This window comes from Musa acuminata, chromosome BXJ2-8 (assembly GCF_036884655.1).
Source record: "Musa acuminata AAA Group cultivar baxijiao chromosome BXJ2-8, Cavendish_Baxijiao_AAA, whole genome shotgun sequence".
NCBI classification, from domain to species: domain Eukaryota; kingdom Viridiplantae; phylum Streptophyta; class Magnoliopsida; order Zingiberales; family Musaceae; genus Musa; species Musa acuminata.
Window position 1 is genome coordinate 50,083,849 of NC_088345.1, and position 27,078 is coordinate 50,110,926.

The 27,078-nt window shown below is 40.7% G+C and overlaps 2 protein-coding genes and 2 long non-coding RNA genes across 5 annotated transcripts; all 4 read right to left on the reverse strand.

Annotated features, from left to right (window-relative positions):
- Positions 1–8,674: 8,674 nt before the first annotated feature.
- LOC135620033 (uncharacterized) lies at positions 8,675–10,502 on the reverse strand. Of its 2 annotated transcripts, none has more exons than XR_010489602.1 (2): positions 9,320–10,502; positions 8,675–9,240 (listed from the first exon to the last, which is right to left on the reverse strand). It is a non-coding gene; the product is annotated as an uncharacterized LOC135620033 (long non-coding RNA). The 2 variants fall into 2 exon arrangements; XR_010489601.1 differs by having other exon boundaries at positions 8,675–9,244.
- Positions 10,503–10,660: 158 nt separating this feature from the next.
- On the reverse strand, positions 10,661–12,158 carry LOC135620034 (uncharacterized). The gene is made up of 2 exons (XR_010489603.1): positions 12,020–12,158; positions 10,661–10,721 (listed from the first exon to the last, which is right to left on the reverse strand). It is a non-coding gene; the product is annotated as an uncharacterized LOC135620034 (long non-coding RNA).
- Positions 12,159–13,174: 1,016 nt separating this feature from the next.
- On the reverse strand, positions 13,175–16,162 carry LOC135620036 (UDP-arabinopyranose mutase 1-like). Its single transcript, XM_065122625.1, has 4 exons — positions 15,704–16,162; positions 14,178–14,428; positions 13,935–14,103; positions 13,175–13,764 (listed from the first exon to the last, which is right to left on the reverse strand). The coding sequence occupies exons 1-4, from the start codon at positions 16,043–16,045 to the stop codon at positions 13,408–13,410; spliced, it is 1,119 nt and encodes a 372-aa protein (XP_064978697.1). The 5' UTR covers positions 16,046–16,162; the 3' UTR covers positions 13,175–13,407.
- Positions 16,163–18,699: 2,537 nt separating this feature from the next.
- On the reverse strand, positions 18,700–21,413 carry LOC135620035 (cytochrome P450 85A-like). The gene is made up of 9 exons (XM_065122624.1): positions 21,197–21,413; positions 20,467–20,788; positions 20,142–20,291; positions 19,827–20,075; positions 19,662–19,748; positions 19,491–19,569; positions 19,317–19,423; positions 19,107–19,231; positions 18,700–18,941 (listed from the first exon to the last, which is right to left on the reverse strand). Exons 1-9 carry the CDS (start codon positions 21,388–21,390, stop codon positions 18,848–18,850), a joined length of 1,407 nt encoding a protein of 468 aa, XP_064978696.1. The 5' UTR covers positions 21,391–21,413; the 3' UTR covers positions 18,700–18,847.
- Between the last annotated feature and the right edge of the window lie 5,665 nt (positions 21,414–27,078).

Sequence of the window (27,078 nt, forward strand, 5' to 3'; positions counted from 1 at the left end):
TGAGGAATGATCCATCACTCAACCTACGGCAATTCTTGTATCATACCGTGACAAGAGAACGTCATCTGGTGATCCTCTCGACGAACACGTGTCGAGCGAACGAGGTCTCGATGCATGGATGAGATTGCCACTGGGTTTGGAGGGCGATTACGTGCTGCCGATGATTACAGTTGATGGTTAGGGTTTTTGGGATGGAGACACGCAGCGGAAGGAATGTGGCTGTGAGAAGACTTCGTAGTATGATGTGCTGTCTTATCTTTCGGCAAATGCTTTTGAGATCGACATGATACGACTCTGAGCATCAAAAGAGAGGTTTGGATTAATTTCTATCTGGAAACTGATGCAAAGGTATGAGATATCCATGTTCTTCGTGTTTATGTGAAATATATTCTCCTCCATTCAATACAACTTCTTTCTCTCTTTATGAATCACGTCGAATTAACGATCAAAATCGACCATATCAATGGTGCGATTCGGATAAAAAGGATTGAGGTAAAGGATTTACTGGGATAAAAGGAGACAAATTTCGTAGAAAAAGAATGATTGGATGAAAGAATATATGTTTTCCTTTGGACAGATAAGACTACTTGATTCTGAGTTTACGTGATGTGAGACTTGATGAGTCATGTAATCGTACAGCCTAAAAAGAATATGATACCGTTCTTTAGATGATACTGCATGTTTCACTTTTAGCTAGCAATTTACATTGGAGACTAAAGTTGTGTGTTCTAAGTTTGATAAACCTGAAAGAACCTTTGCAAGTTAATTAGATCGTAATCCAACCTTAAACTTGTCTCATCACAATCTTCTTTGTGTTTTAAGAAACTATTACAACTCTCATTTAATATTTGAGTCGTTCTAAAGTGATCCTTTAAGGAGAAGTCGGACATTGTTGTCATGACCAAACTCTCCCGGAGTACCTCACCATTTGTCCATGAAAAGGAGACGTGTAGTAGTAGTCCTCATGGAAATGACTTGATGACAGGACACTTGATGGGCATATGTTCCTAAGCTAACAAGTCATGGAATTCAGATATATTCTTTCATCAACGTTACTTCAAATCCATTGGGTAATAATACTTGTTTGTGTTAGAGCTTTATTTTCTAGAGAATGGAAGAACAAGAATCTACCCGGTCAACAAGAAGTCCAATTCTTGTGGGTGCTGATGAGAGCTGAAAGGAGGCCGGCCGAAGCCATCAGCAGCGAACTCGAGAGGAACCCCAGAATATTTACCAAAGGATAATTTTGGCAACACAACAAAGACAATAAAGCGGAAATAATAAAAGCGACAAGAACAAACAAAACACCAGAACACCAGATATACGTGGTTCGGTCAAATGACTTTGACCTACATCCACGGAAGAAAGAGGAGCAAACTACTATTATAAAAGAGGGACACTTACAAATGCCTTAGGAAATGTTCCTAGGCCATAAAACACCTTCAGCTTCCTAAACAAGAAGACTTCAAACCATAAGCAGGTTTTCTTATGATGCCTGCTGTACTTCTTGTGGTATCTGTGATACTTCTCGTGGTGTATCTAACATCAAAGCTCAGACCCTTATTTATAGTTCCAAAACGAGACAACAAGTCTGATTTTCCCGATGTGGGACTATGGGACTTGCCAAACTAACAAATCTCCACCTTGGCATGTCCCAACAAAACTTGCTCCACCTTCTTCACAAAGCCCCAACGGGCAATCACCAACAATGAACACCAACCAAATCCAAGCACTGCTTGAACTTGTAAACCGGAAGAGGCTTCGTAAACATATCAGCTGGATTGTCCTTCGTATGAATTTTCTGAACAAGGACTTTTCCTTCAGCAATGATATCCCGAATAAAATGAAACTTCACATCGATGTGTTTTGTCCTCTCATGATACATCTGGTCTTTAGTCAAATGAATAGCACTTTGACTATCACAGTAAATTGTAGTAACACTTTGATGCAGACATAATTCGCTGAACAATCCTCTTAACCATAAAACTTCTTTGATCGCCTCTGTCATTGCCATATATTCTGCCTCTGTAGTAGATAAAGCTACGACAGGTTGTAAGGAAGCTTTCCAACTAACTGCACAACCGCCAACGCAAAATACATAGCCTGTCAAAGATCTTCGTTTATCAAGATCCGCAGCATAATCAGAGTCGACGAAACCAACCAAAGTGTCACGATTTTTTCCAAACTCCAAACAAGCATCTGAAGTCCCTTGCAAGTATCTGAGAATCCACTTCACAGCCTGCCAATGTGTTTTACCCGGGCGAGACATATATCTACTAACCACACTGACTGCTTGTGAAATATCTGGACGAGTACAAACCATTGCATACATAATACTGCCGATGGCACTAGAATATGGAACTTTCACCATATATTCTTCCTCTTCAACTGACTGTGGTGACTGAGCAGCAGATAGCCGAAAATGGCTAGCAAGAGGAGTACTAACTGGCTTAGCATTTTTCATGCCAAACCTCTCCAAGACTTTCTTGAGGTAATTTTTCTGAGTCAGAAATAATTTTCCAACTCCTCGATCTCTTTTGATCTCCATGCCAAGAATTTTCTTAGCTGCTCCCAAATCTTTCATTTCAAATTCACTACTCAGCTGCATTTTCAAAATGTGAATTTCTGACAAATTCTTAGCTGCAATAAGCATGTCATCAACATAAAGCAACAAATACACAAAAGAGCCATCAGTTAACTTCCGGAAGTAAACACAACTATCATACATGCTCCTCGTGTAACCATGACCCAACATAAAAGAATCAAACCTCTTATACCACTGTCTTGGGGACTGCTTCAATCCATACAAAGATTTCTTTAACAAGCAAACATGGTCTTCCTTACCATCAACTTCAAATCCATGAGGTTGCTCCATATAAATTTGTTCTTCAAGTTCACCATGTAAGAAAGCTGTCTTGACATCAAGTTGCTCCAATTCCAAATCATACATGGCAACTAAAGCAAGCAAAACACGAATAGAGCTATGTTTAACAACAGGTGAAAATACGTCATTAAAATCAACACCATGTACCTGACTATAACCCTTTGCAACCAACCGTGCTTTGTACCTTGCATCTTCAACCCCTGGAATACCTTCCTTCCTTTTGAAGACCCATTTGCATCCAACAATTTTCTTACCAGAAGGCGGCTTCACAAGATCCCAAGTTCTATTCCGATGGAGAGACTCAATTTCTTCATTCATCGCAATCAACCACTTAGCGGAATTATCACAAGAAACTGCATCTGAGTAGGAAGTAGGCTCACCAACTTCACTTGTCTCTTCTGCAACAGACAAAGCATATGCAACCAAATTTGCATATCTTTGTGGTGGTCGAATATCTCTCCGTGGTCTATCCTTGGCTATGGAATATTGCTCTTCCTCTGGATCATCTGCGTCAGTAGACTCGGGACCACCTACTGGCATTCTTTGAGTAGAAGAGTTCGACTTAAAGGAATCTGAACTCCCAATCTCAAGCTCCACCTGCTTCTGCGCACTATCATTTGTACAACTAGTAGATTCCTCTTTAGAAGATAGCATAGATAATTCATCAAAAGTAACATCTCTACTGATTATAAATTTTGGGGATTTGGGATCAGGACACCATAATCTGTATCCTTTCACCCCAGAAGCATACCCAAGGAAAATACACTTTTTAGCCCGAGGCTCTAATTTTCCTTCATTTACATGCATGTATGCTGGGCATCCAAAAATTTTAAAATCAGAATAATCAGCAGGAGTACCTGACCAAACTTCCTCTGGAGTTTTAAAGTTAAGTGCTGCAGAAGGAGCGCGGTTGACAACGTAACAGGCCATATTAATCGCCTCTGCCCAAAAGTCTTTTGTCAACCCTGCATTTGAGATCATACACCTCGCTCTCTCCAAGAGTGTTCTATTCATACGTTCAGCCACACCATTTTGCTGAGGTGTCATCCTAACAGTGCGATGCCGAACGATTCCTTCATTTTTGCAAAATTCATTAAAGTCACCTTCACAAAATTCCATGCCATTATCTGTTCGAAGCCGCTTAATCTGTTTACATGTTTGCTTCTCAATCAAAACCTTCCATTGTTTAAAGGTTAGAAAAACATCATTTTTATGCTTCAGAAAATAAACCCAAACTTTCCTGGAATAATCATCAATGAAAGTCAACATATACCTGGCACCACCCTTAGACTGAACTTGAGCTGGACCCCAAAGGTCTGAATGAATATAGTCAAGAGTACCTTTCGTTTTGTGAACTGCCGGAGAATTGAAGCTGACTCTTTTCTGCTTTCCAAAAATGCAGTGTTCACAAAAGTCCAGTGGCCCAGTACTCTGTCCACAAAGTAGACCTCTTTTGCTCAATATGCTCAAACCTTTTTCGCTCATATGACCCAAACGCATATGCCATAATTTGGTGATGTCAGAATCAGACAATGATGATGACGAGACTGCAACTGAACCTGTGACAGTAGTTCCCTGCAGAATATACAAGCTACCAGACCTACAAGCTTTCATAACAATAAGGGCACTTCTAGAAACTTTCATAACTCCACCTTCAGCTGTGTATTTACACCCAAGGGCCTCTAGGGTGCCTAAAGAGATGAGATTCTTTTTCAAATCAGGAACATGTCTAACATTAGTGAGCGTCCTCACAATACCATCATGCATTTTAATTCGGATTGTGCCTCTACCAACAACATCACATGCGGCATTATTGCCCATCAAAACAATTCCACCATTACAAGATTCATATGTGGAAAACAAATCCCTATTGGGACACATGTGATAAGAACAACCTGAATCTAAAATCCATTCATTTTTAGACTTTGTCCTGTCATCAGTAGCAAAGAAAATATTTCCAAAATTCTCATCAGATGCTACACTAGCTTCAGCGGATTCAATAGTTTTCTCAACAAATTTTTCCTTTTGCTTTAATTTATTTTTCAATTTAAAGCAATCAGATTTAATGTGCCCCATTTTATGACAATATCTGCATTCCAAATTTCTATGTCTGGATTTAGATCTAGATTTAGATCTACTACTGTCAAATTCTCTTTTATCCATTTTATCCCTGACAACCAGACCCTCAGCTTGATTTCCTCTACTTTCCCCAGTGATATCTCTGTCTATCTGCTCCTTAGATTTCAGTGCAGATTTAATTTCTTGATACGAAACTGTTTCTTTTCCATAAATCAAAGTATCACGGAAATGCTTAAAAGATTGGGGAAGAGAACACAAGAGTAACAAAGCCTTATCCTCATCATCAATTTTTGCATCTATATTCTCCAAATCCATAACCAAAGAATCAAACTTATCAAGATGCGAGAGTACAGATGTACCTTCAACCATCCGAAGCATATACAGACTCTGCTTCAAGTAGAGACGATTCTCCACTGTCCTCTTCATGTACAAGGCTTTAAGTTTGTCCCACATGCTCTTAGCCGTAGTCTCCGTAGCTACCTCCCGTAAAACCTCATCAGAGAGATTTAGAATGATACTGGATCGGGCCTTCTTATCCATACCCGCAAGATCTTCCTTTGACGTACCATCTGGAATGTTCTCAGCACCCTGAAGTGCCAAATCAACTCCATCTTGAACCAGAATGGCCTCCATCTTGAGTTGCCACATGCCGAAGTTGACATTTCTGTCGAATTTCTCGACAACAATCTTTGTTATTGTCATCGTTGCCAAAAGATCCCAGAACCAGGCTCTGATACCAGTTTGTTAGAGCTAGCCCCAGGATATTTACCAAAGGATAATTTTGGCAACACAACAAAGACAATAAAGCGGAAATAATAAAAGCGACAAGAACAAACAAAACACCAGAACACCAGATATACGTGGTTCGGTCAAATGACTTTGACCTACATCCACGGAAGAAAGAGGAGCAAACTACTATTATAAAAGAGGGACACTTACAAATGCCTTAGGAAATGTTCCTAGGCCATAAAACACCTTCAGCTTCCTAAACAAGAAGACTTCAAACCATAAGCAGGTTTTCTTATGATGCCTGCTGTACTTCTTGTGGTATCTGTGATACTTCTCGTGGTGTATCTAACATCAAAGCTCAGACCCTTATTTATAGTTCCAAAACGAGACAACAAGTCTGATTTTCCCGATGTGGGACTATGGGACTTGCCAAACTAACAGTTTGTCACTCTAAAAAGCGTTTACCCTTATCGATTGACACCAAAATCCCATCGACTACATGACATTTTTTTATTTCATTAATTATAAGATTAATTCTTTTCCTATCCACATTTTGATGTTGAAATCCTGAAGCAAATTGACATGGAGCTGATTAATTGATCCAAATGGAACAAGAAAACAGCATCTCTTTTTTCTCTTTGTTTTTACTCTTGACATGAAGCCGATGTGAATGCCTTGGCAGTAATTAGGTCCGCTTGTAAGTATATTGAGTTCATCCATGCACACATGCTTGTGTCGTCGTCGTCAGTACTCTCTCTCTCTCTCTCTCTCTCAGAGTCACTGTTTTCCCATCGTTTTGGTTGTTCCGAGGAAGAAGAGGAAGAGAGCGGGAGATGGGAGGCAGGAGCACGTTAGGGAAGGCCAAAGGTGGGGAGGACGGTGGCGGGACCCGCCGTGCACGGACCAAAGGGAGAAGGGCTCGAGGCGGGCCTCCATCACTGTTCCGTGGTCTACAGTCGTCCCGTTGCCGTATGCGACGCCTTCGACCGATCCCGTCACCAGAGTCGCTGTTCAACTCGTCCTTGCGCGTGTTGGCTGTCCCCCCCCCTGCGGGCTGAGGCCGACGCTTCGGGTACTGCTCTTTTCCGACTTCACCCACGACTCAATTCACACCCCATGAGACGCGTTAGCCCGTGTCAGTCTTCCTGGCGTTAGCGGTACCACGAGTCGCGACAATAGTAGCTGCCCGAACATTCCTGTGCTTTTCTTTTTTCAGTAAAACTATATATATATATATGTTATTATTATTATTAGTCATCTCTATGACAATGCGCTAATTGAATATGCAAGAATATGTAATTTATGATGGTTAGGGAATGAATATAATAAAGGAAAGTTTCTTAAGGCACATTCTAATTCTAAATTCTAAACATCGAGAACTTGTATTATTTCAGATATAACAATACTAAATACAAAAAAAAGAGATCAATTTGAATCACGTTAGATCGGTCAAGATTGATTCTCAGTCGTCGTTCCCTAGGTCGGGAGAAAAGGAGTGACTAAAGTCGTGGTCGCACGTGACACTGTCGTTGTCACCTCGAGCAGTCACGCCTCATAATTGTACAGTAGACGTGGAATTATGAGTTGCTGACACGGATGTCACATCCGCCATCACTCTCTTCTGCTTATATATTTCTTTCCTTTCATTTTCACCCTCAATATTTCTTTTTTTTAATTCTCAAAATACTATATAATTTTGCCAACTCTTTACAGTGTTTTATGAGTTAATTTTTATTCGTAAAAATATTATGTAGTATTTTTAAAAAATATGTTTTAAATTAAAAATACTGTGTAATATTATTTTTTTAAAAAAAAAACACTGTACATTTTGAGCAGAAATTTTTTTTGAATTTGAGCGAAAAAATATATAATATTTTTAGGATTTTTAATATGTGATTAGTTTGATCTACAAAAAATGTCTTTGGAACTTATAATTGCTCACACAACTCAATTCTTTAGTCGTTAATTGACACCATATCGTTGGTTTAATAAATGAAAAGTACTTTGATAAATAAATAAACAAAGAAATTCCTATATCAATTCATAGCAACATTATCATACTTGAATTAGATCGGCAGATTTGGTCACTCCACATCACTTCCGAGTTCATCTTTTCGAGTTTGTTCCCTATCTTTTGACCCATCATGCTCATGTTCTCTACCACTGAGCTCTGTACTCGCTTGCTCCCACATCAGGACTGTTGTGGTGGCTTTCCTGTGGCATCCAAGTGTGGCGAAAGTAACTCGATGCTCCTCCTCGGGCTGTCAGCCTGCATCGGGTGCAGCAAAATGATGGCAGGGCAAGTGAGATGAGGTACCAAATGCCAGTTCAAACTGAGGCTCCTCTCCAACTTTGTTGAGCACACTGAAACACTTTTTAGTCTCATTGTCAATCCAAGTTGTGTATGGTCCAAACACTTTGCAGAAATTTAAATATCGTTGAGACTCAAGAAGAAAAGATTGACGTCGCGAGCTTTTTGAGTGAGTTCGTTCAACCTCGAGGTGGAAACGTATAGTAAGGAGAAGAGAGAGAATCCCATATAGGAATCCATGTTGATTGATTAGGTGAATATTTTTCATTGTCACGGACTTAACTAGAATTACCTAAGTCGTGAGGTACTCTTGCGGCAAAAACGCGAACTTAGGTTGAGTTACGTAAGTCATGAAATACCCTCGCACAAACTACTCGGACTTAACAATGATTGCCTAAGTCATGACGTGCCTTTGCGATATGCATCCGTAAAGGATCTATCAATTTGCAATCTCACTCAAGTCTCGAAGGATCTGTAAAAGAGAAAGTTGATTAATTCGAAAATGAGTGACGGATAAATCTCGACGTCTCGCGGAAAGGAAAGCTTTACGAGCAATTCAGTGAACACCTTGCATGCATAAGAGAAAAAAAGAGAATAAGGAAAACAATGACTTTAGAAGGTAAAATGAATAATTACAAGTCCACAAACAACTGTTCACTGGGTGCCGGACGCGAAGGCAAATTCTCATCGAGTTAACGTGAGTATGGTCTATCGTAATTCATGGTGATTAATACTCAGTACATGATAATAACGCACAAATTTCACTGACCAGCAAACATGATATGAAAAAGCTTGGGATGAGACATCAGTGAAAGACCACTAATATTTTTCTAGGGAATAAAGACTTGGGACTGGGACTCATGTCTTCTTTTGTGCAATCAGATGGACCAAGTACAAACACTTTTTATCATCTACAAGCCATTAAGTTGCAGAGAGACAGCTGAACAAATGCATGTTTCTGCAAAATAAAATGACTTCAATAGCATGCAGGATTGTGAGTGAACACCATACCCCTCAATTTCTTGGTTTAGAGACCAACTGTAATAAATCCTCTGAAGTTTATAGCACATGATTTGCAAGTAAGTAAAACTAAATACCAGCCACGAAATCCTAAGACAGTCTCATGTCAGCTACTGCTTCAGTATGCAAGTTAAACCATCAATTCACATTGTGGATGCTGCCTAACAATTCCACATCCTAGGCAGTAAACATTGCGCAAAGCACTGAAGATCTGACACTGGCTGGCACAGGAAGAGATCATCAAATCATCACAACTAGTATTTATTTTCTTCGATAAATTGAGACATCGACATTACCAAATCCGGCGATTTCTGAGCATTAGGGTGTGTGCACTCACACGGTGAGGATATTGTGAAGCTTCGTGAATTGCTTAACTCTGGAAATATCAGATATAATCCATAGATACATACAGCCTCAAAACGACCTGTAATGTACAGTTATTGATAACAGCATTATATTCAAATCAGTTTCTAATCAACCGAAAATTTCTATGCTTGAGCATTATGGGATTTGCATACAAGGAGACGTTCTTCACAGAAGATACCTACCTGAAAGGCTTAAATCTGGGAGACATCAGGATATGACAAAATTTTCTGGATGTTCGAGCTATAATTCAGACTCTGAGTCAACAACGATAAGTTTCAAAGGAAATCAATTCTTATTAGCTGATGAGAGATAAGCGATAAAAGAAATCAACTGAATAGATTTTGCATATGTATTCAACATATGTACCAATAGTTCTGATACAGTTGCAAATGAGAAAGGAAAAAAAAATCATGTGGAGTAGAAGCTACCTCATGAGTTTTATTATCTGTCACATGAAAATTATAGTACCAGCACATATATGAGGACATGAGTGGACAAAACCTTAAAAGTATTAAAGTGAACTAAGTGCATTGGAACTACTCTGAAAAGGCCTGGAGTTGAGCAAAATAAGTTACTAATATTCTTCGGATACGATAGCCATATTCTGAAGAGTGCATCCTTGTTGTGGAAGTACCACGTAGATGCACCGCCAGACCAGGATATGACCGCTATGCCAACCCAATTGTTGGTTTCATTGATGTGATGAACAAGCATAATTCGCACAAAATCAGAGCTATCCCGGAGAGAGAGGAACATATTCCTTGTAGGCCAATAAGCAAGCACATTTATCTGAAAAGCACAAAATCATGACATGCTAGCACCCCTTTGAACAAGATAACTACATCAGCATATGTGCATCACAACATGAGTATAGTTCGAAATGAAAGGCTAAAACAATTATTGTTGTTTAACCAAGTAGATTGTGTTTTTTCCCCCTTTTTTTCAGGATAGACATCAAAAATATCGTGTCAATGACAAGAAAATATTATACATGATAAGCAGCTCCGGAAAAAGATTAAACCAATTTTTTAAAAGCACATGGGAGAGCATAAGTTGAAAGGAACAAAAAGATGAATACAATATCAGTGTTCAACTTATAGTGCCAAAACTCACGGAAGCTTGGAACAGTTAGGACATGGCAAGCGCCCCTTCGATTGACATTTGATGCATGGTACCAATTGTTTTGGTGTATTTCTGTCTTCCAGAGATTCATAAATCTCTTCCAGCACTCTGAAGCCAAAAGCTCCTCCTTTCCTAACTGAGCCTATTCCTTTGCACTGCGAGCATGCTATCATCCTTAGATTGCCACATCTCTTACACATATCCAAAGACCTGTAATAACTGAATGGAATGATTGCAAATAAAAAGAAAAACAAAATTTTATAACTCGACAATTTTTTTCCATCATGGACATCTATATTAGCTTCAAGAATCTATATCCAACTCATGTAAGGACTAAGCGAAGTTTTTCCTTACATGTTAGACACAGCAGAGGTTTCAAACAGAAACCAATTTGCATTGGGTAAAATATCTCACATGATTGTAGCAGTATGACATAATAGTGCTTCTACTTACATCATGAGCACAATTAATTACGACTGAATTTTAGCATAAATTCCTTCCAAATAATGAATAGGAACTGAAAAAGGTATGAATTAATCTGCTTCAGATCTTGTACTTTCTCACTGAAGCCAGTCCTCTAAAAGAAAGAATGGAAAGTTTACCAACAAAGAACTAGTACAACTCTTGTAGGTTCCATATGAGTTCCATCAAGAAACGGAAAAAGTTGATGTCAGGAAGTAGGATCCTATGTATTTTCTTTAAATCATAGTTTCTTAATTACAGTTTTGGAAACCAAAATTTCTATGTGATTGCAATCATTCTAGCTTTCCAGTTGCGATAAAATTTATATTGTTTTCTATCATTTTCAGAGGAGAGCAGAGCAAAACAATTTCCTCATTTTGGTTACTCTTGGAAGGCAAAGCACGGAACTGCTTGTTCAACCCAAACAATCCAATTGTGAGAACTTAAAAACAACAATCTAGACCATCAATTTCCAAAGGTTGTGTATCCTCTAAAGACATCGTGAAACAATTAAACATCAAATTTCACATGAAATATACATGTCAATTTTCTTCTCCATGTCACAGATCTTATTCCAGCTCAACTATGTATAAGCAGCAATACCGATAAATTCAAATGACTTCAATCATCAGAAGACAAATAACTCCTACTATAATGACAGCCATAATCATTTGTAGTATTATCGTCACTTTTATTATGTTTCTCATTTATTATCGATCTTAAGTCATTGCTGATATAAGTGCTTTAAACATGTAAAGGACTGGATATTAGTCACGCAAACTAACGAGTCTTCTCTCTTCCCTTGTCTAACACGATAAACAATCAAAATAATAGCACCAATTGTCAACGATCATCAAGCTAATAACGCTAAATAACAAACAAAAAAGCTATGAACAGCTAAATTGCTAAGCATTGCAGCCTTACGATTAGCTGTCAGTGCAGCAACCATTATATCTACTGAAACATTGCTAAGAGAAAGATTACTTGTGAATCTAATTTGACCTGTTCAAGGGGACATTTCAAGGAAAGGTAGGAAGTGTGTTTGCCTGAAGATATGGGGACTGACCTCCTCTGAGAGGCTGAGATGAAGGCATCAACTCTTGGGGCAGCTATGGTGGCGCACAACAGAAGCGCCCCCACCCCGAATCCTGCAATCTCGCTCGCTGTGAGATTCTCCATACTCAGATTGATGGTAGCAGCGAAGGGTGATGAAGCTGCTCGGTAGAAGAGCAGCAACAGAGGCGGGCTTCATCAGACGGAGGTGGATAAGGTCATATAAGCTTGTGGACAAGGCGTGGGGATCCCCTACAATTGCTGCGCTTGGTAATCGGACGTTTCTTATTTTTAAATGACGCGTGGGTTCCACCCGGCTTACGGTTACGATATGAGAACATGGTTTCTATTTAATACTGGATTTGGAGAGGATCCGCCACCTCCAGCGCGTATACCCGGCCATGACCAGCTTAGGGTTTCTGGTTTCGGCGACGATCTCGTGTTGGAACACTTTTCCGGTTGCTCGATTCAACGAATCGATCTCGGCATTTGACCGAAGTGTTCCTCTCTGTTCCGAAACCCTAGAAAAGGTCTCAGCTTTTCTGGTGTTTGGATCTCGTGTTAGATCATCTTTCTTCTTGAACTGAAGGCGTAGCTGGAATCTGATGCGGCTTGGAAGAAATTTGCTAGTGATGAAACTTTCCATGTAGAGATGGATGAAAGAATTATAAGCAAAATTTTATTTTCTTTCGTCCTCATAAAATGATTTAAATATCCTTTAATATCAAATTATATTTTATTATTTTTAAAAAGATTTCTCATAGTAAAGAGATTGCCAATAACAAACTTCATTAAAAATTAAGAATATTTTGATGTGACATGTGAATAAGATGGATATCAAATTGTTTCCTCTTCTCAGAGCTTCAACATGAACACATCTCTTCTAAGCTTGTAACAGAGTGAAACAGCAGGAATGCCTACTAAGAAGTAATGGCTGCAAACAAACAGTCTCTAAGTTCAGATTACCATTATAGAAGAGATCCACTGAAGCCAAAAAGACAGGTAAGTCAGCTGCTTGACAGCACAAAAGAGCTTATAAGGAGGACTCCAAAGTCTTGATTTGAGTCACAACATGATATATTTCTAAGGAAAGAAACCATCCAACTCCACCACATGGAATCATTGAGCATCACCATCATGCCAACCTATAACCAGCAACTGGGGGATAAAGTGCTTTATTGTCATATTGTAGTCCAAGTATAAGAAAACACTGAGTTCACTAAATGGGAGGGGCAAAATACCACGCCACCATAAAGGGTACTTGAGAAGAGTTAAAAAGAGAATGAAAATGAAAATAATTGCGTATGGATATGCTGAAGTCCAATGATCCTAACTGAAGAATTGTGGTGGATTAGGTGATAAACTTTGGACGCAATCTATTCTATTTACCCTTAGCAGCGCCATTGGGTTTAACAGCGGCTGTACTGCCAGGATTCTCAGATGGGTTGAGCTCATCCCAAGCCTCAATCCATGTGACCATGGCATCGGCGAGCTTATTGAAGTAGTCATCCATCTTTCCAAGCTTTGCCTTGACCAGCTTAGAGAGCTCAAGATAACACGTCTGTACTGTGGTGCACTCCTTGGGAAGGACAGCAGTTTGGAAGAAGGGGATCAGCTCTTCTTGCCAGTAGATCCCCTTGTATTCCTTTTTAAGGTTCACAAAAGGATTGCTCGCCTTGCTGTGCCAAATGTAGGGCAAGCCTGTCTTCACGCCCAAGCCTAGGTGGTCACAGATCACCTGAAAAACACCAAACTTAGATGGCAATACTGAAGGAATACCAAGAACAGATCAAATACAAGTTCCCACAAAGTTTTAATCAAATTGAACAAGACAGTGAAACAACGTTATCATAAAATAGAAAGATATTTAGAACTGAGAACACAACAGTAAAAGGCAAATCAGCCAACCTTCATACACCATCCTGCCCACATATCATCATAACGTCCAATAGGCTGACCATCACCCATGAGTCCAAAATACATTGCAGGGCCAATAAGCTCACGATTGAATGCCAGATTCATCCCGCACATGGGAAATAATGTTCCCATTGGCACCGTGAGAACCGCATCAACATACCTGATACACAGATGTTATTAAATGTACAAATAACCAGCAACAGAAACTTGAACGTCTATCTTTATATTTATCACCTTTTATTTCTCTCAAGAGGTTTAACAAGTTGTGTCGGGGCATCATAGTCAGGAATGTTAAGCCAGAGACCATGAGAAACAGCAGTTTGTACTCCTTCACGAAGGCTGAAAGGATAGCCGCGAACAAAATCTGCACCTTCACGGTAAGGGTCATATAGAGTATTAAAGAAGAATGGGGTTGATGGGGAAAGGAGATTCTTTATGTGTTGCTCAAGTGCATTAATCTCCTTGCCGGATGGATCTTTCGCAACCTATTTCAGAATATAGGAGGTGCCACAAAAGTCAGTTTAAATGTAAAATCTCTACAACAACAACAAAATTATAAGTCCCAACTATTTAGGATCGGCTACATGGATCTTTTGCCACCATTGATATTGGTAAAAAGTCATATCCTTAGTTAAGTTTGAGTACTTTGGTCTATATTTATAGTTTCTATTGAATTCTTTATATGTTTTCCTTTAACTCTCCTCCTACTGCTAACATTAATTATTTCACCTCTTTTAACTAATAAATAATTAAAAAAACTCTTCTAACAAATAATTAAATGATGTAATAACATAAACAAGAGGAATAACTAAGAAAGAAACTTAACAGATGATAATAATCTTTACTAGTAAATAATTGAATGGTGTAGTAGTAAAGACAATAAGAATCATAGGGAAAGATGGAAGTGCACAACGTTGACTGGTAATAGAGACAAATAATGTCAATTTTGTTTGATGGAAATGCCTCATAGAACAATCGTCAATCAAGATATAAAGGTCAAGGGTATTACAGTTAATTTTTGCACTTTTATGCATTGACATTCTAGTTAATTTATTGAACACAAAAAAGAACTACAAGACTGCATCAAGATGTTAATTGTAAGAGAAGAGAAAACCAATGACTACAAGAAATCAGCATGAGAACAATCCAACAGTGACTTCTACTAATTCACCGCATTTGCATCTGAACCACACAGCAATTGCTAGACCCAGCATACAGTAGTTCCCATTGAAACTCTTGAATGTTAGTGTAAGGACAACAGACTTGCTTAAAAATATATTACAAAAATGGTGGCTTAATGCTTTGTTGATAGGAAAATTAATTGAAGGAAAGAACATTGATCAGAAAATAGAAAGAAAAAAAGGTTGAAATCTACCAGAGCAAATGAATGTGGCAGACCCAACAAGAAAGTTGATAGAAGTTAAACTACTGGACTGATCAGGAAATACAGCAGAAAAATTGCGTAAAGTTACTCATGGACAACATTAATGCTTAAAAAATGAGTGCCCTACATTACTAAGATTCGCTTAGGAGTTTGGAGATTCTGCCAACACAACAAATTGCAGATAAAAGCACGAATTTTGAAAAAGAAGAACAGAAATGAAACAGATCCACGAAACAGACCAATAAGTCAACGGCATCACAACAAAATACAAGTGAAAAATCGAGTCTTGTCCCAATTTCCCAGAGGAGCCATGACTCTCTCTCCGCATGAAAAGAACAGACAAATAATGAAAATGGGAGAAAGGGAAGACACTAACGAAGCAGTCGTCGTCGATGGTGAAGATGTACTTCTTTTTGGAGATCAAGTAACCGAAGCAGCGGCAGGCGGAGTCCTTGAAGGAGATGCAGGCGGCCTTGGGGCCGAGGATGCGGTTGATGTCGTTGCGGTTGTAGAGCTTGTAGTCGAAGCCGTCGGGGACCCTGATCGTCTTGCTGGGGTCGCCGTCCTGGACGATGATGAGGTGGTATGGCTGGAAGAAGGGGCGCCACATCTCCAGGAAGTCCAGGTTGCGGATCGTCGGGATCACGATGTCGAGCTCGTCCTTGAGCAGGGAAATGCTCGGCGTCGACGTCGACGTCAAGGAAGACCCGCTCACCATGTTCGAAGATCAGATCTTTCCTTTGGTGGGAGCGAGAGAGAGAGAGAGGAGGCCGACGAGGAGAAGAGAGAGATGGCTTTGCGGCCTCGCCGTCTCCGCTCTCCCTCACCTTTGAAGTATGCCAATAATTATTTATCTAAAATATCTCTAATATTCTTATCATCGTAATCACAAGGTCTCTATTTTAATAATCAACAAATAGTAATGAATCGGTGATTTCGAGATCAATCCAACTCAATTCGATCATATTCGATGTAATTAACGAAGGTTTAACAATGTGAAGTTGTCGACATACCTTTGTCTCTCATACATAAGTCAATAATCGAGAAGTAATTTTAGTCAATAATAAGATTAATATTTTTTTATAGCTGAGTTAACATAGGAGAATATGAGTGGAATGTTCTATCTATCTTATTATTTTCCATGTATGAGCAGAATATTTTGATGTTTGTTGTGAGACTATCTTACCTCTCATTATTAAAGGTCAATATTTCTATGTTAATATAACTTGATTCGATAGGAATATATGTGATCGACCAATCATAATCTAATACATGATCTTGATGTTCAGATTAAAAGAAAAGGATAAAAGTTACCTCCTAACGATCTGCCCATATGAATAAATGAGCAGATAATTAGAGGTCGTCTCCTCTCTTATTGCCCACGGAGAGTCGGTCAAGGACTCTCTTCATAAAATATTTTATCTATTTACAATCAAATATAAAATTATATTTTTAATATAAATGTAAGGGATCAATTTTTACCGCTCGTATTCACACTCATTTACCTTATATTACTAGCTTGAGAGTGAGAGGGATTACGTCGAAAAATCTCTCTAGACTTTAATCTTCGTATAGTTAATACATTATGAGCTTAATGTTTTCATTTAAGAAAAGACGTTAATGATTTTTTTTATAATAAAAAAAATATCTGAAGCGATCCTTTCCTCATATTTCAATTTTATTTATCTTAATTTGATGCTGATGTAACCGATCAATAGAAACCATTGATCAATATGACGTTTGTTGGGGCACTTCATGATTAGTGTGGTTCTTTGACTACTTCGTGATCTAAAATAAGTCAACGGAAGAAGAACACCGAGTCACGGCGTGCGGTTGCGATCCACCAAAACGAAAAAGAGAGAGTTCAGCAACTCCACATTTTGATGCGTTGACCCAAAGCCACCACCACTGGATCGGGTGTCAAGTCAACTTCTTCATTGCTTGGGCGCTGCCACCAAGACCAATCGGAGCAGCAGTCTCGATCTTGTGGCAAACTTAGTCAACTCCTACCTTCCAATTCATATACACATGCCTTAACGAGTTGGGATCAAATAATATAGAAATAAAGCAAATTGAATTATAGATCTAACTCAGTTCGATTAAAATCAAAATCATACAATAATCGAATTGAGTCAAAATTGAAATCGAACTAATCAGACCCTTAGATTTGGTTTCGAATGGATAGTATTATATTTTTTTTTAAAAAAATCAACCGGGTGGCTATATTCCTACTCCGAATCTATTAAAATTTCAGCATGTAATGATAATTAGATTAAGATAATGAAACAAAAAAAAGATATCTTCATAATGAATACATATTCGATATATCTACTAACGAAACAATCGAGACAGTCCACACTTATATGGATGATAATTTTATAATTTTATCAATTTTATATTTTTTTTATTTCGTTAGACAAATTGCATATATTGAAATACATCTTCTTTTCAAAATGGCATTATCATCAAAACTTAAAAATAAAATTATGATTTTTTTATTATTTTAAATTATTTTTAACTAAAAATTAGAAGTAAAAAAAAAAAAAAGAAGAATCACCTCTTTGAACCGAAATAGAAACCAAAACTAGAACTGAAACTAGCCTTGTGCGGTTTGATTTCAATTCCCAAAATTAGAAACTAGAATCATCAGTTCGAGAACGGAGGTCATCCGACTATACCAAATCAGGAATTAATATGAATTATCTGGATTGGGTCGGAGTACAATTTGGGCTGAGTTCTTCATATCATCGATCCATTAATTTAATTTATTTAAACAATCGATTTGGTTCAATTTAAGTATACTAATTCTAATTTTTAATTTGGATTTTATTTCAATCTCAACTAGTCTATGGCACATGCAATCCTATAAACACATTTTTTCCCCAACTTTCCCTTTTTATTTCATCTTAAAAGTTGAATTTTGGGCAGGTGTTCCAATTCACTTTTCTTCAATCATTTTTATTCTTCAAATCATTCAGGACTTTTCTTTATCGATTGTGTTTGATGAGGCTTGTAAATTAACCCTCTTTAGACCTCACATTAACGAGAGAATCATCCACCACTACACACCTTTATCTTTGGTTTCAATAAGAACATCAAAGCAACAAAACAGTCTTTTGTGTAACACAAATCCATTTTGTTGAGCATTTTGATACTTTGAAGATATGTTTTTCTTACTCTCATCATTATTCTGATGTTAAATTCCCACAGCATTCAGTGCATTTTGGTGAAGTTTCACTTGATGCTGTAAAAAGCACATTATCTCACATTTTTCATGTGAGAATAGAGTTGGTGCTGAAAGATTTACCCAAAAGGGATTCTGCACAATCTCTCTTGAACTCTCTCAAAAGAATCAGATGTGTTTAGCTGCTGTTATTTCTTGATATTCTACTTGATGAAGAGAAAAGAGTCGGTCCTTTTTAGAATTCATAGTTTTATTCCCATTCATCATCTGCAGCAGAAGATAAGAGGTTATGATGTTGCATTTATTAGTGAGCCTATTGTACTTGTGCACATGATGTCAATTCAGCAGATTGGATACGCGTATGTGAAGCCCATTGGGTGCTTCAACTCTCGGAAACTTCAATAACTTCTGCCTTCCAACTTCTTCCCATCTGCATCAGGAAAACCACACACAATGATGTTGATCTGTTTCTGAAAACCTTGCATGAGGCTGAATCATGTTGGGAGTGATTGCATGGTATGTTTTGTAATGCTTCCTTCCAAGATGCGCATGCATTCATGGAGAAGCTTGAAGACGAAGACGATGCGGGCAATACCTGTACTTGGTGACGAAGTGGTGGAGAAATATTGCTATCTCTACTATTCCTAATTCTTTGCCTGGGCATAGCCTGCCACCACCTCCAAACTGCATGAAGCACTGGTTCGACTCCAAGCTTTGATCCTGTGTTTAGGTGAAGGAATGGCACAGTTGATGAGATGATCTCTCGATGAATGGACACAGAAAGAACCTCATCATGGTTTCTTACCATCCATCTCCAAGGGTTGAATTTGAATGGTTCTGGATAAAGGAAGGGATCATAGTTGTGCTCTCTGACGAAGACATAGATTCTCCACCCCTTTGGAACAACAAATCCTGACGAAGGAAGAAGAAATGTTATAGCTTTGCAGCAGTAACTAACGGAAGAGATCGGCAAGCAGACCTCCTATTTCCATGTCTTGGGTTGTCTTCCTCAGCACCCCATTGACAACCGTGGACAGCCTCAGAGTCTCAAAGATGACCTGCAGCATCGACAACAAGCGCACATGTGAGGCTGGTTTTGCTTGCTTGCTTGCTGATTAGATGGAAACCAAGGGAAGATCGAATGGGGTACCGCGCGAGTCAAAGTCATGGATTTGTAGTCATTCCAGTCCAGTGGATCATTTGCAGACTTCTTTTTCCTGATTGCAAAATGTTCATTCTACAAGCCAAGGAAATATGTGAGAAGAGACGATCAAAGGAAGAGTTACGACGCTTGAACCAGCTCTGATCATGTTACCCTCAATTCCTCGAGAACTTTTGGGTCATCATGGAGATACTTGACGCTCATCATCGTGGTGGTGGAGACAGTTTCGAACCCGGAGTAGATGAGGGTGAGGATCAGATCAATGATCTGCTCATCACTCAGCTTCGGTTTCGCGGGATCGTCAGGTCGCAGCAGGGAATCAAGCATGTCAAGCTGGGAGCTTGGAGAGGCTCGTCTCTCCTCCATGAGTTTTTCCAGCATGCTCACGACGCTTCTCCTTGCCTGCAGAAACCATTCGTCAAGAACGAATGAAAGAACACGCGGAAGCAGACAAAAACCAAGCCTCACCTGCATCCCACGGCGATAATTCGTGCCAGGAAAGTTCAAAGGCAAGGCTAGTGTTCCCAGAACAAGTTTGTTGATCTCCGACTTGAGATCCCTGGCCAGCGGACCGGTTTCGACGCTGGCAATCAGCTTCAAGGCCGAGTGCAGCCACAGCTGGATGATCGAAGAACAAGTTCAGAGGTGAGATGTGATGGCGATCTCATTTCTCAAATACTCTCTATCAAGCATTAAAGCATACGGATTGCAGGAGTCGCATGCGACAAGCGAACTATTCCATTATAATGAGCATTAACGTTATCGAGAGTATGGAGTTTATGAATCTACCAACCTCCTTGGATTCCTCTTGGATGTCTATGACTTGGTCACTCCAGCTGCGGATGAAGGATCTCATGAACTCATCAATCTTGGGGAGGAGTTGGTCCCGGATGGCAGTGGGACTAATAAGACCAAGCATAGCACTTCTCATGGCCTTGTGTTGGGGACCATGTACCGCAGCAATATTCCATTTCCCCATCATATCCACCATTGACTGAGGATAACCAGGAACCAGGCCCTTCCCCTCATTCACGATGATGTACCTATTCACCTCTGCATCCATGCATATCACTGTAGGGCACCCCAGTATGTGTGTCCTGAACAGATTCCCAAACCTGCGATGGCCAACAGACAAAATGAGCAAAAACAGAGGGCTTGACAACAACCTCAGTTTTCCCACAACAGGAGAAGAGATTTAAGGCCTAAGGCAACTGCTATAGGCTAGGGAGAGAAGTTGTAGGGACACCATTGCAGCCTTGAAGATGGAGATGATGTCAGAGGTGAAGTCTTTCAGAACAACACAGTTTATGTACCACGAAGAGCAAATCGTTCAGCAGCAGATAAGCATATTGACGGCAGCACAATTATTATCAGGAGATTCTGCTACCGAACAAGTCCAAGTGTTTGTTCCTCCTACCGCATGCATCAATGATTCAAAAACTTCATAGAATGGCTCGATCAGGAAACTAATGCATGAGGAAATCACCGAGAAGATCCAACGGAGATGACCAAGATTAACTCACCGGGCTCTCTGGTTCTTCAAGAAGGTCGGGCCTTGTTTGAGGAACTCAGAGGTCTCGCCGATGACCGGCCACCCCATCGTCCCCGGAGGCAGCCCCTTCTTCCTGTACCGCAGCTCATTCCACCTCAGTAAGCCACCGCAAACAAACACGAGGCCGAGGAGGATCCCCAGAACAGCTCCGACGCCCACCACCATTTCACCGTCGCCTCGGGAGTCGCAGAAACGCAATGGCGTTCCTCCCCGGCCTCGGATGCACGTGCATATATATAGCACCAGCACCTGTGAGGAGGCGGATACCATTTGTGGGTGGGTGGGTGGGTGGGGGTGGGGGGAAGAGGAGGGAGTGAATCGTGAATCCCGAAGGTGATTAGCACTCAACAGTGAAGCTTTTAGCGCCTCCTACAGTGTATCTTTACATGCATCGTCCATATGTTTAAGTGAAAAGCACCGGATGACAGATGGTAAAGGAGGACGCTTTTGGTGGGCATTGAGATGGGCGTGTTGGGCATCAAAGGTGAGGTGGCACATGGTATCCACTCCATTGGAGCAAAGGAGAAAGCAGCTGTGTGACCCCAAAAGAACGTACGCATGCCTGTCGATGCCATCTGATCCGCCCAAGTAACACCACATTTAGTAACTCTTAAGCAGCAGATCGGTGAAATGTAGGAAAGAGAGCCAACACATTAAGCAAGAATTTACGGAAATATTTCCTTCCAAAATTTACTGCGGGAGATCACACAAAGATTCACGTTTAAAGTTCACTCATCTTTCATCATCCTTGAGGAGTTTGATCTCGTGTCCTTTTTATTACACTAAACTCCATCGGAATGTCTCATCGGAGGCACAAGAGAAAAAGCTAAAATATATGTGCTTTTTGATGTATAGGACCACATACAAGGTGGAGGCACAGCAGGATCGAACAGTCCTGTTGGCTAATGCTAGAACAGCAAGAACTCCTCACGCATTCTTTAATCTGCATGATTTCTTTGCATGCTCATTTGTTTACATACGAGATCAAGGTGAGCCTGATTGGTTCCATACGAGTCTTCTTCACTCGGATAACCCAAAGCCCAAGCCGCATGCGACAGCGGCCACTGTCACCGGCGCCGCACCGCCTGCATGCGTCCGGCAAGCAGCGGCAATGCTCCGACCCACCAATCATGGCCATACTAACCCCGCTCCGTCGACCAATATGGAGGTGAAACGTGAGCGGCAAATAGAACACGCACAGTGACACCTCAGTGGCCATGGGCGCCACACCGACATGATGGGTGCGATAGCTGGTCAAACACACAAGAGAAAGCTGATGTCTCAGACCACAAGAGACCCGGCGAGGGAGGGCATGTACAGATACGGGTACACGTGAAGAGAATATCCATACCTGCGTGCTTCGCTTCTCGGTGTTCATGGAGGACGGGGAGAGATGCGCTGCGGCAGCACCCGTGGATGGCTTTCCCGTTGCAAGCAGCGTCAGGTCCTTGTCCTTCCTCGCTCGTGATGGGACGAAGACATGTCGAAAAAGTTGCGATCACTTTCAATTCCTCTTCTCGCTGACACCAAGTACACTGGGGGTACCAACTGACAGCGAGCAAGCCAATCAAGGACATCAAGTTTATCCCCTCCTCTCTCTCTCTCTCTCCCCGTTGTGGAATCATGACAGCATAAATGCATGGTATGAGCTGCTTCGATTATACGTAGTTGGGTTGGTATGCCCAGCGAGGGTGGTTAGGATCTTTATGCGGGTGTGGTTCGGGAACAGGGGTAGGGCAGGGAGACAGTAAAGCACATGGGCTGGGCCGTCCGAGCCTGAACAGGCCGGGCCCACTCCCCTGCAGTGCGCGTGTGGGCGATGTCCACCCCACCGGTCCCCGCCTGCTGCCTGATAAAAGGCGGCGGGTCCGGTGTGGTGCTCGGTCAGCCTCGTCCACTGGGTTCGTCCTATTTCACGATGTACATAGCTCGATCGAGCTCCCGACTGGTCCCCCTCGTTTGATTGATTGATGCGAGGGAGGGGCACGCACTGGTTGTTGTTTGTTCCACTAAAGCTACATCTGAACCATGTGGCCTCATGCCCTTTGCATTTACTTTCTGCAGCATCACAGAGGATAAAGGAGAAGGGCAAAAACGATTGCACCACATAATCATCAACCTATCGATAAATCGAAATAAAAATGACAGTCGGGCAATGTCTACTGCCTCTTCTTCTTCTTCTTCTTCTTCCTCCTCTATTTACTAGCATTGTAATATTAGCAGAGGAGGAAGAGATGAGAGCAAGTGGAAGTTTAGATTCCATGCTCTCTGAGGAAGGGACACCAGGCTGTACTAGAATGCACCCCATTGCGGACATTTTATTTCTTGCACCATGCTACCTCGAGTCTGTGAACAGGCACAGGGATGCCACCACCAGCGAACAGCAACAGTAGCAGCGGTTGGCCGGGGACCCGACCCATCGCTTCGACTCGTTGACCTCTCATAATTCCTCCGGTGAAATGGGTTGCATAATGGCTCTAACCGAGCCCAAACAACTTATCTCCACTCCAGCGAACCCAATTACTCGCAAGTTTCTATCAACTTTTACTTTCTCCCCTCGTAATATTTTCTTCCCAATGATATGTTCTATAAGAAATCGGAAGAAGTCCAACTATTTATTTACAGCAAACCAGTTTTCGTCATCTTGAACTTGTGGCAATGGAGTACTAAGCGACGCAGGTATGATGTTACAGCAAGTTCGAGTTGGTCTTCCGTCCTTGATCTCCCCCCTCCCCCTCAAAGTCAAAGTTACAGTTAAAGATACAGTTATAACCAATATGAATGACTGTATTCGACCATGATGATGATGTGGTATCATCTAAGTATTCCTACTTAATTATCATGTTACATGTCATTCATTTACTGACCCGGTAAATTAATTTTGGATATAAATGCATGATATTATTTTGGAATAAAGTAGATAACGTGTCAGATAAATAATATGCATGCACCGATAAATACTCCCTTATATTATTTTCTTTTATTCATAAATATTATTTTAAATATAAATTAAAATTTTCGACTCACGAAGGGTTTGGTTTTTGTTCGGTGAGTCAGTTCGATCTAACACGACCGCACCGACATCAGCCGATAAATCGTTGCTTTCGACTTTCCCCTTTTTTTCTGGTCCTCTTCCTCTTCCTCTTCCGCATTTATCGCCGATTAAGGCGAAGAACTCAAAAAAGAAGAGATTTTGATCGATTCGATGCCTCCAACCCCCCCTTGATTTGCTCTTGAGACTTCGATTTGGAGACATGTGTGGAAGTTGTTTGCTTGCTGAATTTTGATTCGTGTTTACTTGGATCTCTGGGAGCTTGAAAGGGATCAAGTGAGCCATCACGGCACTCCGAAAGCAGCATTTGCTCGAGGAAGGCACCCACGCTCTAGCCGCCCTCTCCGAACCCTTCATCGCCGTGGTACTCGACGTTGCACCATGAATTCTAAAAGGGAACATACATCACGAGTGAACGACACCATTGTTAGGTTTACAACTATGAACACGGAGGAATTGGATTATGCTCTTTACACAACATGCCATTGGATGTCGTCTTCAACGGCTGGTGCAGTCTGGAGGCTATATCGGAAATTGATTCTTGCTTAATCTATTTCCCTGTGCTCTCAATATTTATCCATCTTAATTAACCATATGAAGGAGATCACAGCATGGGCGTCGGAGTGGCTCACTTTTTCGTAAGAGTTACTGTCGACTTCCCAAACCATGCATGCATGTGTGGAAAAGGGTCGACGTGCCGCACTGCAGAAATGAGCGCTTCGAGGAAGGGACACCGGAATGTTAGTGCGAGGAGGACATCAGACTTGCTTAAACAAAAATGGTGGCTTCATGCTTTGTTGATAGCAGAAAAGAAAATTATAGTTGAGGGAAAGAACATTGATCAGAAAATAGAAAGGAAAAAAAGGTTGAAATCTACCAGAGGAAATGAATGTGGCAGAGCAGGAAATACAAAAGAGAAATTGCGTAAAGTTATTCATGGACAACATTAATGCTTAAGAAATGAGTGCCCTGCACGCATGACTAAGATTTGCTTAGGAGTTTTGAGATTCTGCCAGAACAACAAACTGCAGATAATTTTAAGCTATCTCATATCAATCACTTTGTTAAGCAGATAGGAAAATAGTTTTCTAAAATAAAGCACGAATTTTGAAAAAGAAGAACAGAAATGAAGCAGATCCATGAAAAGGAACAGTGAGTCAACAGCATCACATCAAAATACGAGTAAAAATCGAGTCCAGAAGAGCCATCACTCTCCCCGAGAAACCAACAGACGAATACTGAGAATGGAAGAAAGGGAAGACGCTCACCAAGTAGTCGTCGTCGTTGAAGGAGATGCAGGCGGCCTTGGGGCCGAGGGTGCGGTTGTAGAGCTCGTAGTCGAAGCCGTCGGGGACCCCGATCGTCTTGCTGGGGTCGCCGTCCTGGACGACGATGAGGTGGTAGGGCTGGAAGAAGGGGCGTCGCATCTCCAGGAAGTCCAGGTTGCGGATCGTCGGCATCACGATGTCGAGCTCGTCCTTAAGCAGGGGAGTGCTCGGCGTCGGCGTCGACGTCAAGGAAGACCCGCTCACCACGTTCAAAGATCACATCTTTCCTCGTCGTCTCCGCTCTCCCACACCTTTGAACTATGCCGATAATTACTTTTATTTACTTATCTAAAATATCTCTAATATTCTTATTAGATCAAGATATTCTTTTATTTATTGATAATTAGATCAAGATATTAAAATGAAAACAAAAGACTTTCTACAAAGATAATGAATACTCGTTCGATATATCTATCAAGAGAACAATCGAGACATTCTAACATTTATAGTGGATGATAATTTTATAATTTTATCAATTATGTATTATTTTTTTATTTCATTAGACAAATTACATACATTCTCTGCATCATCATCAAAACTTAAAAATAAATATATATTTTTTATTATTTTAAATTATTTTTAACTAAAAATTAAAAGTTCAAAAACCAAAACCAAATCCAAAACCAGTCTTGTGCGGTTCGATTCTAATTCCAAAAAAAGGGAATTAGAATTGATAAGGCATATTTTGGGCCCAAAACACATCACAGTCGATGTCACATGTCGAGTCAAAATCCGTACCAAGGCGTTGCTCGACACGTCTCATCCCAGGAATCCCGGGACGACGCCGTCCCCAAGACACGCCAAGTCAGAATCCGTATCAAGGCACTGTTCGGCACGTCTACCACGTCAACCCACGTATGACCGACCCTCGTACAGTAGTATAAAGACCTATGGCCAACATCCAACCCAGAGGAGGTATAAACAATGTCAACCCACAACTGACTTGCTCGTTGGAGGGGCCAAAGACGGGAATCACCCAACAAAGGTCATTTTTGCAGAAAAGCGACCACTCACGACCCACGAGTGTCCCAACCTCGGAAGTCGCTGACCGACGTCCCCATGGCGACCCATCAACCGACACTCAAACCGAGAGACGTTGATCAAGACCCGTCGCGAGAGCCCGGTCAACCTCAACATCCAACTCAGTCGACAGAAGACTCCCGACATCGACCCGTGGATCAGGCCGTGCTGACTCATCAGTAAGGACACATATGTTCACCAATAAGAATCATCGGTTTGAGAACAGAGTCTAAGGAATTAATATGAATTACCGGGATCGGACCGGATTGCAATTTGCGCTGAGTTATTGATATCATTGATTCAGTAATTTAATTTATTTAAACAATCGATTCAGTTCAATTTAAGTATACTAATTCTAATTTTTAATTTAGATTTTAATTCAATCTCAACTAGTCTATGGTACATGCAATCCTATAAACAGAGCTTACTACCTTGTATTACACAATTTTTTCC